This window comes from Ursus arctos, unplaced genomic scaffold, assembly GCF_023065955.2.
Source record: "Ursus arctos isolate Adak ecotype North America unplaced genomic scaffold, UrsArc2.0 scaffold_21, whole genome shotgun sequence".
In the NCBI taxonomy this organism is placed as follows: domain Eukaryota; kingdom Metazoa; phylum Chordata; class Mammalia; order Carnivora; family Ursidae; genus Ursus; species Ursus arctos.
The window spans coordinates 49,478,121-49,498,101 of record NW_026622886.1 but is presented as its reverse complement, the minus strand read 5'-3'; the positions used below and the strand labels follow the sequence as shown (position 1 = coordinate 49,498,101).

At 54.2% G+C, this 19,981-nt stretch overlaps 2 protein-coding genes across 2 annotated transcripts; both read right to left on the bottom strand.

Annotated features, from left to right (window-relative positions):
- On the bottom strand, positions 1-3,942 carry ZBTB39 (zinc finger and BTB domain containing 39). Its single transcript, XM_026500218.4, has 2 exons — positions 3,827-3,942; positions 1-2,334 (listed from the first exon to the last, which is right to left on the bottom strand). The coding sequence occupies exon 2, from the start codon at positions 2,288-2,290 to the stop codon at positions 155-157; it is 2,136 nt and encodes a 711-aa protein (XP_026356003.2). The 5' UTR covers positions 2,291-2,334; positions 3,827-3,942; the 3' UTR covers positions 1-154.
- A 5,553-nt stretch (positions 3,943-9,495) lies between these two features.
- On the bottom strand, positions 9,496-16,868 carry TAC3 (tachykinin precursor 3). Its single transcript, XM_026500217.4, has 7 exons — positions 16,705-16,868; positions 16,004-16,122; positions 13,144-13,252; positions 12,924-12,953; positions 12,379-12,432; positions 11,917-11,991; positions 9,496-9,771 (listed from the first exon to the last, which is right to left on the bottom strand). Exons 2-6 carry the CDS (start codon positions 16,115-16,117, stop codon positions 11,918-11,920), a joined length of 381 nt encoding a protein of 126 aa, XP_026356002.2. The 5' UTR covers positions 16,118-16,122; positions 16,705-16,868; the 3' UTR covers positions 9,496-9,771; position 11,917.
- Between the last annotated feature and the right edge of the window lie 3,113 nt (positions 16,869-19,981).

The window sequence follows — 19,981 nt, the reverse complement described above, 5'->3', positions numbered from 1 at the left end:
TTTCTTCTTTTTTCTTCTTTAAACACAAGACAGAACAGACTTCCTAGCAAGGCAAAATCGAAACTTCGGCTGGAGAGGGACCAACAGCCACTAGAAAATCACCGTCCTGGCTGCCGCCCGGGAGCCCCCCCCGCCCCCGCTCTGCGGGACGCAGTCAGCTGTCCGGGTTCTTGTCCGCCTCTTTGGAATGGATAATGTACATGAAGGTCTGCTCGATGGTGAAGTCGGGCGGGAGGCTGCCCTTGTGCACGCCCACGTGCTTGCTCATGAGGTTGAGCGTGGAGCTGTAGTGGCCGCACACCGTGCAGCGGTACATGAGCGCCCCCGAGTGTGTCTTCAGGTGGCACTTGATGGTCGAGCGGCCTCGGAAGAACTTGTGGCACACCTTACACTGGTACGGCTTCTCGCCAGTGTGGATCCGCCGGTGGTAGTTGAACTCGCTTGTGTGGGCAAACCTCTTGCCGCAGACCTTGCAGCTGTACTTGCTGCTCCCGGGCTGGCCCTGCAGCGCCAGCTCCTCGCTCAGGAACTCCTCCGCGGGCAGCTTCCGCTTCTGGAGAGCGGGGTGCTGCAGGCCAAAAGCAGGCCGGGCATCAAGGCCACTGTTGCACTTGTGCTGGCTGACGTGGTAGCGATAGGCGGCCTCCGACTTGAAGCTCTGGCTGCACAGGTGGCAGCGGAAGAGGGCGTCCTCCAGGCTTTGGTGCACGGCCATGTGCTTCTCTAGGAGGTGCCAGTCCACGAAGCTGTTCGCGCAGACGGAGCAGGAGAAGACCGAGACGCCCAGGTGGGACAGCGTGTGCCACATGAGGCTGCAGAGGTTGAGGTGGCGCTGGTCACACACGCTGCAGGCCTGGCCCTTCAGGTTTAGATGGTCGAGGATGTGCCCCCGGACCACATGGAAATCTCTGGCCAGCGCCTTCCCACAGGCAGCGCACTTCAACTCCGCGGAGGCTGCCCCCGAAAACAAACCCAGCTTCCCAGACAGGGGGTCGTTGGGGTGGACAATGATGTTGTTCTCAAATACCCCATCCCGTCGGTGGAGGGTCAGCTGCCACTGGGTAAAGAACTTCGTTTCACACATGTCGCAGGAGAAGAGGAAAATGCCAATGTGGGACAGAACATGGGTCACCCGGGAGTTTCGGTCCTGGAAGTGGGTCTCGCAGACCTTGCAGTTGCCCGTCAGCAGGTCCACATGGTCCCGAGCATGCTGGCGGATCAGCTGAATGTTGGGCTCTAGAACTTTCTTGCACACCTGGCAGGGCATGGCCTTATTCTCTCGGTTGTCATTCTCTCCAAAAGTCAGCTCGTCCTCACTGTCGTCACTCAACTCAATCACCTCCTCGGCTGTGCCTATCTCCTCGGTGGGGTCTTCAAACTGCAAGTCGTCATCCCCCAGGTCGTCCAGCTGGAGCTCATCCATCTGCCCAAAGCCCGGATCTTTGGAGTGGTCGCTATTGCTCAGACAGGAATTGGTCCCGGTGGTAATGTCAATTGCATTGTCAGGGCCGAAGAAGCTGTTTTTACCGAAGTCTCCATTGCTCTGAACTTTGTATGGCTGGCAGGAGCTCGTGCTGGTTTGGATGCCCATGCTGACGGTGCCTAGGACCGGCTGAGTCACCATACTAGGAACGGAGGTGAAAGGAGCAGGGGCATCGTGGTCTTCTGTCTTTGGCGGCAGGGGCTGCTGCGGCAGGGGCAGGCTATGGTTCGTGTCACCGGTGACATTTCTCTCTTCCTCTTTACAGCTTCCTCCAGCATCACCAGGTAACACATAGTTCCTATCAGGACCAAAGTGCTCCCCGCCCCCCCGGAGGTCTCCGAGGGCATAGGCAGGTTCTGCTGAGCTACAGCTCTGGGTACCAGAGTGGCTCTCCCCGCTGCTGGCCAGGGGCTTGGCCACGGCAGTGCTCTCCAAGTCAGGAAAGGTGGAGTGACAGGCCCGCAGGAGATCCTCCATGCCCAGGCGCTCGGCCACCTCATAGATGACCCCAACATTGATCAGGTCTGTGAAGAGCTCTGATGTGTAGACAAAGCTCAGAATCTTCTCGAAGTTGGCGGGGGTGATGAAGTCCACCACGTAGGTCCTGGCAGCATCCAGCCCCGTATTCAGGAAGAGGTTCTGGAAGTAGCCAGCCGCGCAGGCCAGCACGGCTTTGTGGGCCGGGAAGGAGCGGCTCCCCACCACGATGGTGACATCGCACATGGTCTCCGAGAGCCGGCACTTGTTGAGTTCCTTCAGCAGGTTGTTGGGGTGGTTGGTGCTTTGCAGTTTAATCCTCATGCCCATCTTAGCAGCTCCTACGAGGTTGCCCCTCTATCAGCACGGTTCATCTGTGGACAGTAAAAGGAAGAGATGGATGGCCAAGCACATCCCTGCATGCGAGGAGCTCTGCAGAAGAAAATACCCCCAGTCTGAGTGTTTCCAAGCCCTGAGTGGGGAGCAGGAGCCAGCGGACAGGGCGAGCTGCTCCACGGTGCTGAGGGCAAGGACAAATGACGGGACAACTACCTCTCTCCCTGCATATTCCCAAAGACAGAGTCCTCACAACAAAACCCGAAAGTATTGAAAAAAAGTGTCACAGCGTCGTCTTTAAGAGTAGGCGAGAGAGGTGGCAGGCCTGGTTGGACAGAAGCTCGTGCCTTGGAGCCAAGCCAGAGGCAACCTCTCGGACACAATCCTTCACTTCATTGCCAGACAGCAGCCTCAAGTTAATCTCCTAATTTCTTCCCCAATACAAGCTTTCCTATCTCACTGAGTACATTCACTGCTCTTACAATGCCAGATGCCATACAGGTACTTCCAACACAATTACCAAAGTTCCGTTAGCTGCTGAAGGCAAGATAAGGTTGCTCTATCTTTTATTTTCTTATCAATGCTCTCTCCTTCCAGTCCCTAAATAAACCTCTTGCTCATTCATGATCTCTCCCTACCCAAGCTACCTGCCTATTCTCGTCTTACCATAACCCAGAGCCATCCAGATACTGCTCTGTCACCTTCTCCGTATGCTGTGGACGAAGCTGAAACGCTCAGGACCCGTAGAAATAAAGCAAAGTAGACCGCACCGGAGCATTTACTAGTACTGCAATACGCTTCTTTTAACCACCCTTTTTGGGTTCTATGCATATGCTGACCAGAACTAAAAACACTTACTTGACGCCCTAAGAAGGCATCTAATTATATAGGCAAGACTCCTAAAGGCTTGCTGGATCCCACTTCCCCCCCTTTTCGAGTCCTGCATGCCTAAGGAAGACAAGCTAGCTGCGCTCTCCTTCAGTCTCACCACTCGCCCCGCGCAACACAGCCCCTTTCTCCACCTCACCGCCTTCTACAAACTCCTAACTTTTTCTGGGGTCCAAGAAGCTTCTGCGCATTATTGGGATACCAGTGAAGCATCTCCCGGGCCCTGGTGGCCACACATCAGGTCGGGACACTGGGAAGCCTGAGTGGGGGGGTGGGAGGGGGGCAGATCGGGAACTTCCAAGAAGGCGCCTCAACAATCCCGTGGTGCCGCAGTCTCCCCTCTGGAGGGTCGAACCCAGGAAGAAGGGCGTGGGATCGGGCTGGGGGGCTCCATCTGGGGGCCACCGAGCACCTCGGGCCCTCCCCAGACGGCGGGGGATTCCCCCCGGGGCGTCTCCGGGGGTGCCGGGCCGGACGGGAGCGCAGGGATGGGTGGCGGGACCGGCCGGGGTGGGCGCGCGGCCGGGGACGATGGGTCCGGCCGAGGGGAGCGGGCAGGAGGGAGCCCAGCAAGAGCGAGAGAAAGGCCGGGACGGGGGTCGGGCCTCGGCCAGGGGCAGCCCTCGGCCCGGCCTCGCTTACCCGGCTCCGCGGGGCCCGAGCACCATCGCCGCCGCCGCCTCACACAAAGGCCCCGGCCCGCCGTGCCCGGCCCGACGAGGAGGCGGCGCCGCCGGCCGCGGCCAGACTCTCCATCCGCCGCGCCGCTCGCCGCGCCGGCCCGGGCCGCCCCCGCCGCCCGGCCCGCAGCGCCCCCCGCCGTCCCGGAGGAGGCAGCGCCCCCCGCCGCTCGGCCGCAGCGCCCCCAGCCGCCCGGGAGGAGGCAGCGCCCCCCCACGGCGGGGCCGGGAGCCGGGCGGGCCGAGCCGGAGCCCACCCCCACCCGTCGAGACTCCGCCCGCCCCTAGCCGCGGGGGGTCCTGCCACCGCGCTCCTGGGGACCCCCGCCCAGGCCCCACCTCCCACTCCCACGCGGCCCGGGGACCGCCGGCCTGGCCGCGGCGCGAGCAGCTGCGGGGACCTTCCCAGCCCGCGCAGCCCCGGTTTTTCTGAAGAGCCCTGATCTACCAGGTGGGGGGCCATTCCCTCCTCACTCTGGGACCTGGATAAGTGAAAAGCCCCATCCCGAGTCTAAACTCTCATCCTCTACCCTGTCTACGTCTCAGAGTCCCAGAAGCTTCTCAAAACGTCCACTCTCGTAGTTTTGCAGAAAAAGGTAAAAATGAAGTAAGATTATTTAACTTGCGAGCGCCCTGGGCTGAGAGCTTCCTGAACACAGGGATCTGCGCTTCTTGATACTACTCGCGGCAGTGCTCACCAGACTCCCTGGCCCCTGTGATAGGTGCTTAATAAAGCCCGCTCGAGAGAATGAACAAATGAACTAGCGCCTGAGGTCTGGCCCCCGGTACGCCCCCTCTGAACAATCGCTGATGCCCCTCCTCCCACCTAGGCGGCCAAAGGAAGGAATTCGCAGGATCCCACTGCACCTCGGGAGCCCAAACCTGTTTCCTGCAGCCTGTCCTCCCTGAAGGCGAGCAGGACTTGCCACCCCAAATCCGACTCTTTGGCATAAGGATTATTTTAGGCTGCTTGGTTGTTATTGTTGTTGTTTAAGATTTTATTTATTTGAGAGAGCAGAGCACACACAGTGAGCGAGAGCACACAGTAGGGTGAGGGGCAGAGGGAGGAGCAGACTCCCCGCTGAGCAGGGGGCCGGATGCGGGGCTCCATCCTGGGACTCCTCAGGACCTGAGCCGAAGGCCCACGCTTAACTAACTGAGCCGCCCAGGTGCTCCTAGGCTGCTTATTTTTTAAAAAACAGCAGACACAGGAGAAGCTCTGAAAACAGAACAGAAGTTACATTTATAAGGGAAACCTCCATTTGTAAGGGTGTCTCCCTCTCCATACCAGGAAGAGAGGGATAACTTAAATCTCCAGAAACTGTCACCAACGGAGAAGGCAGGGACTTCAGTATGCATAACAACCATCCCCTTATTTACCGTCCTTGGCCTGAAAACTCCCCACTCCCAGTATCTCCTTTTGTCGTTAGCTGGAGATGGTATTTAAGGTGGTGGCTCAGGCCATTTTAAGGGAATTACTCAGTTGTCCTGAGCTTCTCCCATGTATATAGGAAGTATGCTTGTTACTAAACTTCTGTTTGTTTTTCTCCTGTTAATCGGTCTTTTACTGTAGTGTGGTCACAACCAAGAACTTAGAAGGGTAGAGGGGGGTCACCTGGGTGGCTCAGTCAGTTAAGCGCCTGACTCTTGGTTTCAGTTTTGGCTCTGGTCACGATCTCAGGGTCCTGGGATCCAGCCCCGCATAGGGCTCCAAGCTCATGACTGGGGAGTCTGCTTGAGATTGTCTCTTTCCCTCCCCCTCTGCTCCTCCCCCCGCTCATTGTCTCTCTCTCTCTCAAATAAATAAATAAATCTTAAAAAAAAGAAGAAGAAGGGGGGGTAGGGGCGCCTGGGTGGCTTGGTTGGTTCACGCCCAGTGGGAAGCCTGCTTCTCCCTCTTCCTCTGCCTGCCGCTCCCCCTGCTTTGCGCTCTCTCTCTCTGTCAAATAGATAAATTAATTAGTTAATTTAAAAAAAGGGTAGAGGGAAAATTATTTTTCCTCCCTTACACCGCTGTTTCTAGAGCTCGGTTGTGCTGCTTCTCCCCGCCCCCGCCCCGCCCTTCTCCCTCGGCACCGCAGTTCCCCTCCAGATCCTCTCCTCTGACACTCCTGCCTGGGGTTTGTCATCAAACCAAAACCACCTGCCCCGCCTGCCACCCCACCGCCAGCACTGCCACCAGAGACGTTAGAAGTCATGGTCACCCCCTGTCCCTCTTCAATCACAGGAACCCCTCAGGCTCTGGGACCCTTCTGTTTCAGCCTCTCTCCCATCACATTGTGTGGCTGCCATATGATAGAGGCGGCCCCGCACGAACCCTCAAGGCAGGCACACTGTAGAGTTCCATGATTCCTCGAGGGACGAACGGGAAGAGGACGCGCGGGATGTCGCCGACGGATATAAGACAGTTTGCCTGCTCAGCAACCATCAGTTATCTTGATGCATTTGGGAGACTGTGTGTCCCCTGTTCCACGACCTCACTAACTGGTGGTAGGGAAAGCAAGCTTTATACCAAATGGTGCCAGTCATGTAATATTTATTAGCAAGGAAATACAGAAACAGCCACATGACCTTCTTGGAGTTTGGGGGGGCGGCAGGCAATCTCACTGAGCTCTCCCGTGGAAGGATTGTTTGGAAGCTGATACACGTTCCAATGGCTGGCCCAACCCCCATAGCTGGAGGAGGTGACCGGGTGTGCCCTGGAGTGGAACCGCGCGCAACTGACGGACTCCAAACCTCCAGCATGACTCTGACACGTCAGGCTGCAAGAGTCGTGGGCCTCTGCAAGCCTCCTAACCAACTGTCTTAACCCTCTCTGGGGTGTTGACCCCACTACATGTACTTCACGTGCTAAGAAACCCCCCAAAGGTATAGATTAAAGGTTATACTGTATATACTTGTGAGATTGTGATTTACAACAGGAAATATGTATTTGGTCTTCATCCCCATTTCTGGCAAAGAGCTCCTAAAACTGTTGGAACGTCCTATGTGATGAATATCATAAAGGTGTCCTTTGTTATGTTATTGGGTGGCTTTGTGGAGGTTGAATCAATTGCCAATGATTTAATCAATCATAACTATGTCATGAAACCTCCAAAAAAACCCAAAAGGATGGGGTTCTGAGAGATTTCTGGGTTGACGAACACATGCAGGGTCGGGGAGAGGAGAGCAGTGCGCGCGGGGAGGGAGGAAGCTCCGCGCCCCTTTGCCTCGCCCTGTGCAGCTCTTCCATCTGGCTGTTCCGGAGCTGTGTCCTTTTGTTAACAAACTGGCGATTTAGTAAGTAAACAGGTTTTCCGAGTTCTGTGAGCCGCTCCCGCGAATTATCCAAACCTAAGGGGGAAGTCACAGGAACCTCCAGTCTGTAGCCGGTAGGTCAGAAGCACGGGGATCAACCAGACGTGAGACGGCATCTGAAGGGTGAGGGGCAGTCTCTTGGGACTGAGCCCTCAACTTGTGGAATCTGATAGAATCTCCGGGTAGATGATGTCATGGCGAAATCACCCCTCCACACACGTTAGAATTAGTCCATGGGACACCTGGGTGGCTCAGTCGTTAAGCCTCTGCCTTCAGCTCAGGGCGTGATCCCAGGGTCCTGGGATTGAGCCCCACATCAGGCTCCTCTGCTGGGAGCCTGCTTCTCCCTCTCCCACTCCCCCTGCTTGTGTTCCCTCTCTTGCTGGCTGTCTCTATCTCTGTCAAATAAATAAATAAAATCTTAAAAAAAAAAAAAAAAAAGGAATTAGTCCAGAACCTCTAAGACTGAAATCTTTTTAAAGTAAATCACCATGCAGCGCTCCTGGGTGGCTCAGTTGTCTAACTTTGGCTCAGGTCCCGGTCTCAGGGCCCTGGGATCAAGGCCCTGCCTTCACCTCCTGCTCCTCGCTCAGCAGGAGTTCTGCTTGTCCCTCTCCCTCTGCCCACCATCCCCCTCCCACTTGGGTGCGCGTGCGCTCTTGCTCTCAAATAAATAAACTATTTTTAAAATAAATAAATAGAGTAAATCATCATGCAACCTAGTAACACACACGCGCGCGCACACACACACACACACACACACACAGACACACAAAGCTAAATGGAGAAGAGGCAGAAATTCGGTCAAGGTCTTTTTGGCCAGGTCTCCTTAGGCACCAACCTCTTTACAACAGGAAGAGGAGAGCCAGGATTCCTATACACAGTCTTCAAGTACAAAAACAGGAATCTGGCTTAAAATTTCGCTTCATTTTGCCTGGAAGCCCCAGGACTGCAATTTTTGTCGGTCCCACCAGAGAGCAACCTTTCTGCATTTATGCTCCTACGTGGCAAAGCACTTGAGTCATCTCAGCACACACGCCCATCTCCCAAGTCAGAGCAGAACCAACTCTGGACGATTTCATGACCTAAATAAATCCCCCAGACTCTGCACAAGTTACCCTACTTTAAAACCCTCTAGATAGGTAATTTTGAAGAGCCAACACAATGACTCACTGAAGAAAGGCTTAAGACTCTGGTAAGATCATTCTTTGACCTTTAGCAATAAACCTGACCCAAAGGCTACGGAGTTGAGCTTTCTCTCTTCCCCCATCCCCACTGTGCAGCCGTGGGTCCAAAGTTGCTCCATGCAGGTTCTGGGAAGAGAGAACTTTCACTGGGGTGAAGGACCTGGAGGAAGCGACCTCTGGCTCCCTGGCGCTGTCTCTGCACTGCCTTGGGAGAGAGAAATATCAGGGCAGTCGAGGCACAGCCAGGCCCGCACCAGGCTAAACTAAGGAGTCTGCAGATTTCCCAGGCTGTTCCCCTAGGATACAGAACACCCCTCGGGATCCCTGGGCTGTGATAGTTGGCATGTCAGATAAACCAAAGACACGCACACGCCTCATTTCAGTGCCTTACATATTCTGCGGACGGACTGCTAGACCAGCGTTTCAGGGGCCAGTATCAGCTGCATTGTAGAGGAGTCGGAAACCAAAGTTTTCCCTTTAAAATAACTAAGATGGCCAGCTAACACAGCAGAAGATATCTGCTGCCTTCTTTCTTGGTCTCTGTAGTAACTTCCCCACCCACACCCCATCCTAGCAAGACCAAGTGTTGTTTGCTTGTCCACAGCCCTGCTACACCGTAAACAGTGTATATGGGTCGCCATCTCGTTCCGTGACCTGTTACAGGACCCCTGCTTGACATTTGCAGACGGAGAAATGGTACAGCTCTGTAGATTCGTCCTCCTCTGTGGCTGGATCCTTGCACAGCCCTGCCCCCCACCCCCACCCTTCTCTAAGTAGAGTCAGATTCAGGGATTGATGTCTCCTAGACTCATCCTTGAAATACAGACAAGCCATTCAGAATATGTTCTTCTTTTATCTGAAGCTAGTCTGTGAAAGTCTTTGAGTGCTAGAAACCATCTTCCAAATTCATTCATTTATTTTTTAATTACTAAATAAGTCTTCCAATACTAATTATATGAAGCACTGACCAAGGCACTGTTGGGAAAATCCATATGTGTACAAAATAAAGATGCTTCCATTTGTATATGATACATGCATGTGTGCATATCATACGTGTGCATGTGTGTATGATGTAGCTGGCAGAGTTGAGGAAGAGAACCCCCCCCACCAGCCAAACAAATACAACACTCTAGGTCATATGTGAAAATCCTTTATTGTTGAGGAGTAGAGAGAGACGTCATATTTTTAATGGAGGACACTCCAGAAACCCAGGGGAATGCAAGTCAACGCCCACGGGGACCGAGGATGCTCACTCTGCGGTTTCTACATCACGGTGGGGTAGAGAGATGGGGAAGGAGTCAAGGCACAGGAGCGTTACAAGGATGGGGGAAAGAAGGGGAAATAGGAGCACGTGCAGCTGGGGGTTGGGGGAGGGGGTGACAGGTGTCTTCATGATGCAGCCCAGGGGTCCAGAAGTGGAGTGCTGAGGACCAAAAAAAAATGATATCACATCTTCTGTCTCGTAAGACTCTCATAAAACCGACCACCAGCTGGGGAAGCAGGGGGGTGGTGTGGGTGGATATGTAAGGGAGGAAGAGCGAGAGCCTTTGAACTAGCCTGTGTGTAGCCTCTGAACTAGAGGAGTGAACCCTTCCAGCCTCAGGAGCGTGCCTCTTCCCAGCTGCATGTTTATCGTGCTACTTACAAACACCCATATGCAAGGTCTGTGGTCCATGCAGGAGGATGTAGCGACAGGGTTCCTATCATCCTCGCATCCCTATGAGTCAGGCACACGCACAGCCCCATTCAAAGTGCCCGGGTGAGCTAATGCTCCCCCAGGCTCACCCATGCCCTCCTCCTCTTTCCAGAAACCTCCCAGAGGAAGCGCAGGCCCAGGGATCACTTCCTTTGTTAGCAGATTCACATGAATGAAAGAAGATGACCCAATGATCTGTGTTGATCCATCTCATCTAATCTCCTTTAAATGCCGGCCCCCAGGGACTTTATGTGCTGTTTTTCTGGGCACCTAACAGGTTGAGCGTGGTTCTTCAGTGGTGAGATGACGAAGGCTGCAATTATGCGACCGGCCCCTCTGAAAGAGCCTGGATTCACCAGCGAGCATTAAAAGTAGATTTCCACAATGCACTTGTTTCCACCATTTGTATAAAATACTATGGCAAAATTGCACTGTAATTATCTTTATGGCCGATGCATAACGCTGGGGGAGAGTATGTCATCCAGACAGAGCTGCCCGTATAATTATCTGGCGGTCGGCAGGACTGAAATAACCATCTAATGAGAGCGAAATGATACGGTAAGTACCATGTAATCAGCGAGTTACGGTTATTACGGCTCTTTGTGCCCTCTCACCCAACACTGAATGGGGGGCTAGACCTACTCCCCGGGCCCAGAGAGCCATGCACAGGCAGCTTCATCGAGAGCCATCGAGAACTCTTGCTCCTTTGGTCTCCCCTGAGAGCAATGGCTGTGGGTAACAGGGACACAGGGAGAGAGGCAGGAGTCTCTCCGTGCTAACACAGACCTCCCAACCCCTCTCTTTTTCTCCTCTCACACCGTCCATCTTGAGAAGCTAATGCAAAGAGAGCTGTCCTATCCGTTGGGCTGCTATTGCTGTGTGGGGGAAGATGGGGTTGAAATGGAAGTTTCCATGTTTTGACTAGACGCTTCCCTGGGGACTCTCATACTCGCATACCAAGTGAGAGATCTGTCAGCCCACTCAAGCCCGGGGTCCAGCCCAGACAGCTCTACAGCAGACAGAACAGAGCCAGCCAGTGGGAACACTGCAACATGACCCACACCTCCCAGACCACAATAATCAAAACACTGCCAACTCACAGCCCATGCACCATGTGCCAGGCACCGTCTCGAGCACTGTACCTGTGCTCCACCCTCCAAACCACAACCTGCCAAATAATATTATCACCCCCATTTTCCAGATGAGGAAACGAGGCACAGAAGGGTTATGTAACTTAGCCACGGGGACACAGCCAGTGAGCTGCAGATTCAGGATTCAAACTCAGGCCATGCTCTTAGCCATTACACTACACACAGCAACTAAGGTATGGTTTCTAGTTACTCCCCATTAAATTTCAGAGTTCCTTGCATTTCTTCCTAAATCACTCTTGTGAAGAATTACACACTAGACCCAGTCACCTGAAATAGTGAATGATCTGAACGGTTTTTGCCCACCTAGGAGGCAGGACGCTGTAATTATCAGATGATGGCCTGTCCGTCTTGTATACAGATAATGGGAGAACGGAACCCGAAGGACAGAAATTGACCATCGAAGAAGCCGCAGAGGAAACCCCTTGCTCCCCATGTCCCACCACTCACGCCTGCTCAAGAGTCAGCCAGGGTCCGTGATACTGGGGAAAGAGATGGAAAGTGGGGCCCTTGTGCGTACACTTGTGTGCGTGTGAGTGCGCGTGTCCTTGCAGACAAGTATGCCCTCTGAGCGGTGGTGTGTTTGACCAACGGTGCTGGGCACTGACAGTGCGTTTTAGGGCAAATGTATGAGTGTTAATGTCTGTAGAGTCAGAGGAAATGCCTCTCTGGCAACCCCCCTACACACAGAGTCCCCTCTCCTCTCCTAATCAACAATCCTTACCTCATTCCACACTGGGGGGATACTTGAGGGTGCCAAAGCTGGGGATGTTCTCTTGGTTTGCATCAATAGAAGGGTCTGGGTTAAAGTAAACAGTGTAGTTAGGAGGGATTTTTCTGAATGTGACCTTCACCCTGACCAACAGCAAAGGGCTAGCCATTAAGGGCAACGTTGGAAGACGGAGTTGGGAAGAAGAGGCACACCGTGTCTGGGAGATGGGGAGGAAGGACAGCCTCCCCCCAACTCTTTCCCAACTGCAGCAGATCTTATAAAGCTTTCTGCATTGTGTTCCCAGGGACAGCTGGACTGTGGATCCCACCTGATTGGGTAGAAGGGCTGAGAAACCCTCAGTATAGCTAAGAGAAGTCCTGTCTTTCCCTCCGGTGACGAATATGGGGCACTTGACCTCTGCCATATCTTTGCTAGTACCCTAAACCCTCCCACTGCACCTCCACACGTTCTTACCCGGCTGGATGTCCCTCTTGCCCATAAGTCCCACAAAGAAGTCGTGCATGTCACCTGTAGAAAGAGGGCCAACATTGCCAACAGTGGTAACGGGGGTAAGTAGGGGGATGGGGATGCACTCCCCCAGACATGTGTCAAGACTTCTGAAATTGGGCTTCTGGTCTTTGGTTCTTTATCATGCCACACCTGACTCTCCAGTTAGCAGGCTATCCCCAAAGCACACCCTCTCTGACCACCTCTCCCGCCTCCACATTTCAAGAATTCTCTGCCCCCACAGGTGCCTGGCTTTAGAATCGTCACAGCCACCAAGAGATTCTCTTGGTTCCCAGTGACCAGCTGCTGGAGGGAGAGTCCACCCCGCTCCTCACACCTGTTTCCTCCTGGTTCCTGGTGACCTCTCACACCCGGGAAAGGCTGGCTGGGCAGTGACAGCTGGCATATTGTTTGTGCCAGCTGAGATGGGGCCAGCCAGAATAGTCACTGGGACCCATGCCCGTGGAACTGTAGCAAGCGGTCAGCAGAGATGGGGAGAAGACACTACTCACGTTTCTGGGGAAGTGGCGATTCCTTAGGATCTGTGAGAGCAAGAGCAGTGTGTCAGTGGGGAATGGACTCTGGAGAGTGACAGTCAGAGGGGGCTCAGAGCAAAACCCTCAATTATTCACCAAGCCATCTCCAGTCTCCAACCCACCCGAAGGCTCCTCCCAGGCCTATTTAATCATCAGAATCCTGCCCCCACCCCCTCTCCCCAGGGCTGCTTCCTACCCAGGCTAGCCTTGCTCAGCATTTTGAGCAATCCATCCAGAGAGACTGAGCGGCTGTCATAGAGTTTCCGGAGCAAGGACGGTGGCAACTTGTAGAGGTCCGAGTCCTTCTAAGGAACAGAAACAAAGAGGGCTGAGGTTGGAGGTTCACACCTAATCCACTCGCCCCTCCCCACTAAGAACAGCCTCTTCTTGAGCCCATCACAGGGCTTGATCGGCCTGTATCTTGACCTCCTGTATCTTTCGGAATCTTCTGGTTTTACGCTGGAAGAGATGTGGGCTCTCCAAGTGTGGTCCAGGGACTGGGAGCATCACTGCTGTAGGCTTGCTAGAAATACAGTTTCTAGAGGCACCTAGGTGGCTCAGTCAGGTGAGTGTCTGACTTGGGCTTGGGTCGTGATCCCAGGGCCCTGGGATCTAGCCCCACATCAGGCTCCAGGGAGTCTGCTTCTCCCTCCCCCTCTACCCCTTCCCCCTGCTCATGCTCTATCTCTCTCTCAAATAAGTGGAATCTTTAAAAAAATATATTAAAAAAAAAAAAGAAATGCAGTACCTCAATCTCAGTCCTACCCCAGACCTACTGACTGAGACAGTCTGCATTGTAAGCAGGCCCCCGGTGACTGGGATGCACGGTTAGATGTTAGAAGTGCTGGAAAAGGGGGAAAAGGGAGCCCATTGGACATCCCTGGAGGCAGACCAACCATCCCGGTTTGCCTGGGACTGAGAGCTTTCCTGGGATGTGGGGCTTTCATTGCCTAAGCTGGTGGTCCTGGGAACACTGGGATAGTTGGTTCCTCTATCTCCCAAGCTCGAAGGGGACTGTCTGGGGCTCTCTCCCAACTACTGCCCCCTCTCTGTTCTCCTTCGCACGTCAGGAACCAGTTTGCCCCAGGATGTTGTTGCCCCACTATGTGAGTGAGCCATGAGTTCTAGGAAAGGCCCATCAGCTAGAGCAGCCGTCCCCTGTGCTCGATGGAGTCGCAGACACGCCTCAGCCCTGGGGAGGGGCGCAGGGAGGCAGCAGGGCCCAGCGGCAATCCTGAACCACCACCCCCCCGCACTATGCTCCAGGGGGACATTTCTCTCCCTGTGCTTCCCACCATCTCTCACTCCCTTGCTTCTCCATGGGTTTCTGCCTCCGGTGGTCTCTCCCTCTCTCCTTTCTACACTGAATTTGGAATTTCTGGAAGACTGCGTGTTCAGAATGACTCCTCTTCTCCCCCACGAATGAACCCCATTCTGAGCCTGCTGCCAGGCAGGGGTTCTTCACTGCCTCGGTGACGTTTGTAGCTACTTGGGCACAGCGGGATGGGTGGTAGGCACACGTATATCGTACCCTCACCTCACCCCAATGTCCCTCATCCTCACAGACCATCAGGGAGAAGGGGTGGGATGGCAATCTCTCCCTTTCATTGACCAAGAGTTAAAGGTCTTGAAGCAAGCTTGTCTCAGAAAAATATATCCAGATATTCTATCTCCAACTGGAACTTTGGGCTCCAAACATAGTGTCTAGCCCATATTTGGCACTCCTTGTGTATTTTTTGTATTTTTTAAAAGATTCTGTTTTTAAGTAATCTCTATACCCAATGTGGGACTCGAATTCACAATCCCCAAGATCAAGGGTCGCATGCTTTATCAACTGAGTCAGCAGGGCACCCCTATTTTTTGTATTTTTGTAAAGATTTTATTTATTTATTTGTCAGAGAGAGAGAGAGCACAGGCAGAGGGAGAAGCAGGCTCCCTGTTATGCAGGGAGCCCGATGTGGGGCTCAATCCCAGGACCCTGGGATCATGACCTGAGTGGAAGACAGAGGCTTAATCAACTAAGCCCCCCAGGCGTGCCTATTATTTGTATTTTTGAATCGGTTCTGGTCTTTTGGATCTGGTGCAACGGCCACCACCTGCAAGGCTGCCAGCCTGTCGTGCCCTGGGACACATATGGATGAAGACTGATTTGTCTCTTTGCCCTGCACACGGCTTCCTAGGCAGCCACTTTCCTCAAATTGTTCAAATATTCTGCCCACCTCCTGTAATGAGATGCTAAACAGATCTGAGCTGGAGAGGCAGTTAGACTTCACGCACTGAATTTGTAATAAGTTCCATCTATAATCGTCTTAAAAGCATGTGTACCAATGTAATTGCTGTCATTTCAAAACCTTGAAAAGACTTCCTCCCTGCTCTCCCTCTGTACCCCTTCACTGACAACTCCTGCTCTTTTTCTTAGAGAAACTTTGGAAATCAGGGCCCAGTCTGTGTTGTGGCCATTTTGCCCCCTATTCTGACTAAGCAGAGGCTAGAGTGGGGGCAAGAGAAAGGAAAGAAGGGGTTGGGGTCTCAGCAGCACCTGATGTTACTGGGGGTGGACGTGCAGGGTATGATAATGGAATTTATTTGAATTTTGAAAACAAAATAATATATATAACTGACAGGTAAAATAGCATACGAACGACCATTTGGGAGAGAATTTCTGACTGCGTGTCATCCCATCCAGGGAGTGGAGAGGATCTGCCCCCCTGCAAAAGGACAAAAACTGAGTGGTACCACCCTAGCTTACCCCTCCAGGATCCGGGCCCCAAGTCACGAATCAACCAACTGCAGAACATACTAGTAGGGCACTTTCTAGGTACAGGGCTATCACGGACACACAGAGGGACCGAGACACTTACAGACATACCTAGAGACAGTGTGAACATGACACCACCAGAGAGGCAGGGAAACCCGCCCTCTGATGGATCACCGGGGGAACTCCCAATCTGCCCGGCCCACCTTCTTCTCGACAGCTGTGGAACAGGCAGCGTGCGGGCTCTCGGGACATTGCCCAGTGCTCTGCCAGGGCGGGCACAGCTAGAGGGGGGCCTTACCTTGTTGTGGCCCCCACCAGGTGCCACCTGCTCCTGGGAGTCCTCACAGACAGCCCCCAGACTGCGAGCCAGGCTGATGGCCAGAATGGCTGCAAACAGCAGGGCCCTCCGCATGGTGCCTAGGAGGAGAGAGGGACAGGGCAGGACCAAGGGCAGAAGGGTACAGCACGCGTGCAGACGCAGGAGACGCTCTGTGACCAGCAGCCTGTCCTGACCCTGCTTCCCCAGCCCCCAGCTCTCCCATCTGAGCCCTGGTCCCGGGAGAGTAGCTCTGGGGAGGAGGGCCGGCCGTTGGGCTCATCCCCCATCACACATCTCCCCACACTGAGCACCTGGCCACGAGCCGTGTTGCAATAGGGCCAGACTGGTCCCCTCAGGACGATGGTAGGTTTCATAGGACACGCACGGGTCTGCCGTCTTAGTCAGCGTAAGGAGGGATCCTGGATTCTAGTTTCCAGCACTAGATAACCCAAGACTTCGGCAAAACTTTCTAGTATTGATAGAATCAGTCTGAACCCACAGGCTCCGAACATTACTGGTTCTCAACCCTATCGGCGTGTTCTGCTTCCCTTCCCCGTGCCCTGCTCCCGGATCGAAAGCTGCCACCTCTGTTCCCTCCTGTCCCTTGTTTCCCCCTAACTCTGGCCTCTGTCCTTTGGTGCCAGCTCCAGTCCATCCAACATTGTCCCACTCGTGCCTACCTGCGGAGCCTGGGGCGGAGGGTCTGACAGGATCAGGGAGCTGCCCGGGAGCAGTGCCCACTCCCCCACCACACGCTGGTGCTGCTGCTGGCTCCGTGAGGAGAGGCACGGAGTGGAGGGGATCTGAGGATGTGGCAGGAACTCCTGCCCAGCTCCCAGATAAAGGCTCTGGGAGGGTCTGGGGGAGCCGGGGGAGGGGCTGCGAATCACCAATCCCAGGGTGGCTGGAGGGGAGGGGGGGAGGCTGGTGGAGAAAAAGGAGGATATAGGCTGCAGGCGCGCACACACACACACACACACACACACACACACACACACACACAGCCTGCTGTGTGCTGGAGTTACCCAGCAGCACACTGTCCAACAGCCCCTGAGCTGGGCACACTAAGGAATGACGTTGGTATGTTTTGTACCAAAATGTCCATGCTGGGTCGAGCTCAATAGGTGTGGTCCCTGAGTCTCTTTCTCCTCATTGTTCACCCACCAGCTCCTTGCCCTTTAAACCTGCAGACTCAACTGCCAGGCCGAAGAACTTCAGCAGGCGCTTCTCCGGCCTTCCTCACCACCAGGACGACCAGACTCAGGCCCTGAGCACGGCAGCTGCGTCTGGTATCCCTTCCCGTCCTTATTTCTCCCTCTGCCTCCTTCCAGCTGCAGCTGACCCATCACCTTGGTTCTCAGGCCAAGTGAGGGTCTGTACTTCTCCCTGGCTACTCACGCAGAAACTTCCAGTGTTTGCCTCCCTCCACCACTTTGCCAGGGCTAATGCCTCCCCCCATGCCACTCCCTCTCCACCTCTGAATCAGCCCGATTTAGTTGAATTCCTCCAGAGTTCTAACTTCTATCCTTCCTGCGAGAATCTCGGGAAGGAGGAACAGAACACGGTGGCTGAGCTGTCATCCCCAATCCTCTCCCTGGCCCGGCCCAGCCCAGCCCAGCATTGATCTCTTAATTGCTTTTCTTTTCTCACAGTTACCTGTTTTCCTCTCTCCAGTCGGCCTCCCTGCAGCCAGGGCAGCCTCTCCTCCGTTTCCCACTCTGCTGAAGGAGCTCGTGCTGCTCGCTTCCTGCCCAAGGTGGAGCCCCAGGGGAGAGCCAGAGTCAGAGTTGGGATGAAAGAGAACCGGAGAGAGGAGGGAACTGGGTGTGTGTGTGTGTGTGTGTGTGTGTGTGTGTGTGTGGAGTGCGGGCAGCAGAGTGAAAGCAGCTTCAGAGCCATTTGTCACTCCTAGCATTTCCTATTTTTCAGGGGAGGAAACTGAGGCTCAAAAAGTTCAGTCCTGGGGTACCTGACTGGCTCAGTTGGGAGAACATGTGACTCTTGATCTTGGGGTCGTGAGTTCGAGCCCCACATTGGGCGTAGAGATTACTTAAAATTAAAAAATTAAAATTAAAAAAAAAGTTTAGTCCTGTGCTCCATGACATACAGCTACTGGAGAAGAGCCACAAATTCAGGGTGGTTTTTTTTTTTTTTTTTTCACTCCAAACCTCCCCTTGGTTTTACTGCAAAGTATGAACTTTGACCTGCAAGGGAGCAGTTAACTCTCCCAGAGGGAGCGGTGGTCCCCTCTCCGAGAGACTGGAGGTTTGGGACCTTGCACTCTTCTCCATCTGAGGCTGTGAAGAGAACTTTGTGTATTTACTACAAAGACTCCCGCTCACCAACGTCTTCTCCAACCACCCTACTTAAAATGACCACCCTTTTACACTCCATATCCCCCTCTGCTTCTTCTCTCCATCATTTATTACATCCCATATGCTCAGTGTTTCACTTACAGCCTGTCTACCCCACCCCCCACCAGAATGTCCCATTACGTTGGTAAGGACTAATATTATATATTTGTTTCCTAGTGGATCCCTAGCTCTATAGTGTTTGGCATATAGTAGGTGCTCAATAAAAACTTATTTATAAAAAAAAAAGAAGCCTGAGGCTTCCTTCTTGCATTGCTGCCCCCAGTGTGGACCCTCCACAGAGCCTCTCAGGTGCTGCTAGGGTCCTGAATTGCTTGTCTCCCTACTCCACGCTCCCAACACCCTGCGCACCTTGGGACTTGGGCCATACTGAGAGAAGTCACTCTGCTTGCACATGGCCCCACGGTCACCCCTGAGTGAGGGCAGCAGCTGGGTCTCAAGGCCCTTTTATTATGTGAGAGGCTAGTGGGGCCTCATTGAAAGCTTCCCATTATCCAGGTAATGACAGCGCTGACCCTGGACCAGCACACGGGGTTAGGATCCTTTGGTGGGATGAGGGGTAGAAGCTGGAGTCCATTTACATGTAAATGGCATGGCAGGTCAGGCCTTGGCGGAGCTCAGGCGCTGATCTCCCACCTCTTCTCCTCCCCCTCCCAGTCTGGAGAATGAGAAGGAAGTCCAGGCTAGGCAGGCTGGAGGGAAGGGGGGCGGCCGCGGAGGAGTGTTAGACTGAGGGCTGAGGACTAAAGCCTCCTGGGTCCCATCTCTGAGGCAGCCTCTCTCCACACACCCCCCCAACCCCTCCATCCCTGCCTCCACGCCCCAGCACCAGGAGGCAGGCCTTCAGCAAAGGTCCGGCATGAATAATGTCCTTTGATGATGCGGCATCTCACAGAGGACGGCAGGAGCCAAGGCTGGGGGGAGCAAGGGCATGGCAGGGAGAACTGATCACCCCTTGATCTCAGGGACTAGCAGAGACTTGAAAGAGCTAATGCTAAACTAAGCCAAGGTGAGGAAGGAGGGAAGCTTTGCAGGGTTGGGGCAGGCAGGGCTTCGTGTTGCCCACACGCCGTGTGCAAATGGCATGTAAAGCGTGCGTTGCCGCTGCAGAGCTCCTCCGTGGTTTTCCCTTTGACATTTTTCATTTGAGCCGCATCTCAGACAGCCGTCACGGGCCTAGAGGAGCGGGGTCCCTAGCAGATCCTCCCTCTGGAGCTCCCCCTCTTGGTTGCTGGGCTGGGCTGGGGATGAGGCCAGGGAAATGTGTGTTCCGCTGAGCTGAGAGGAGAGGGCGTTGGCCGCCGGTCCTGGGGGTGGAAGCGGAGGCTGATGAGTGTGTGCTGTGCGTGCAAGACGACCGCATCTGTCCACCGCATGCACAGCTGGGATGCGACATGGCGACTCCCCCAATGTCCTGGAGGGGTGCGGCGGGCTGGGGAGAGAGGGACCGGGCCCTATAGGACCCTAGGTGGAGACAGCAGAAAAGAAAGGGAGGGTGGCAGCTTCTGTCCTGCAGCCAGGCGACAGCTGGCCAACTCCCCTTGATGAGGAACTGGAGGAGCCCCCGGTAGCCCGCAGAGCAGAC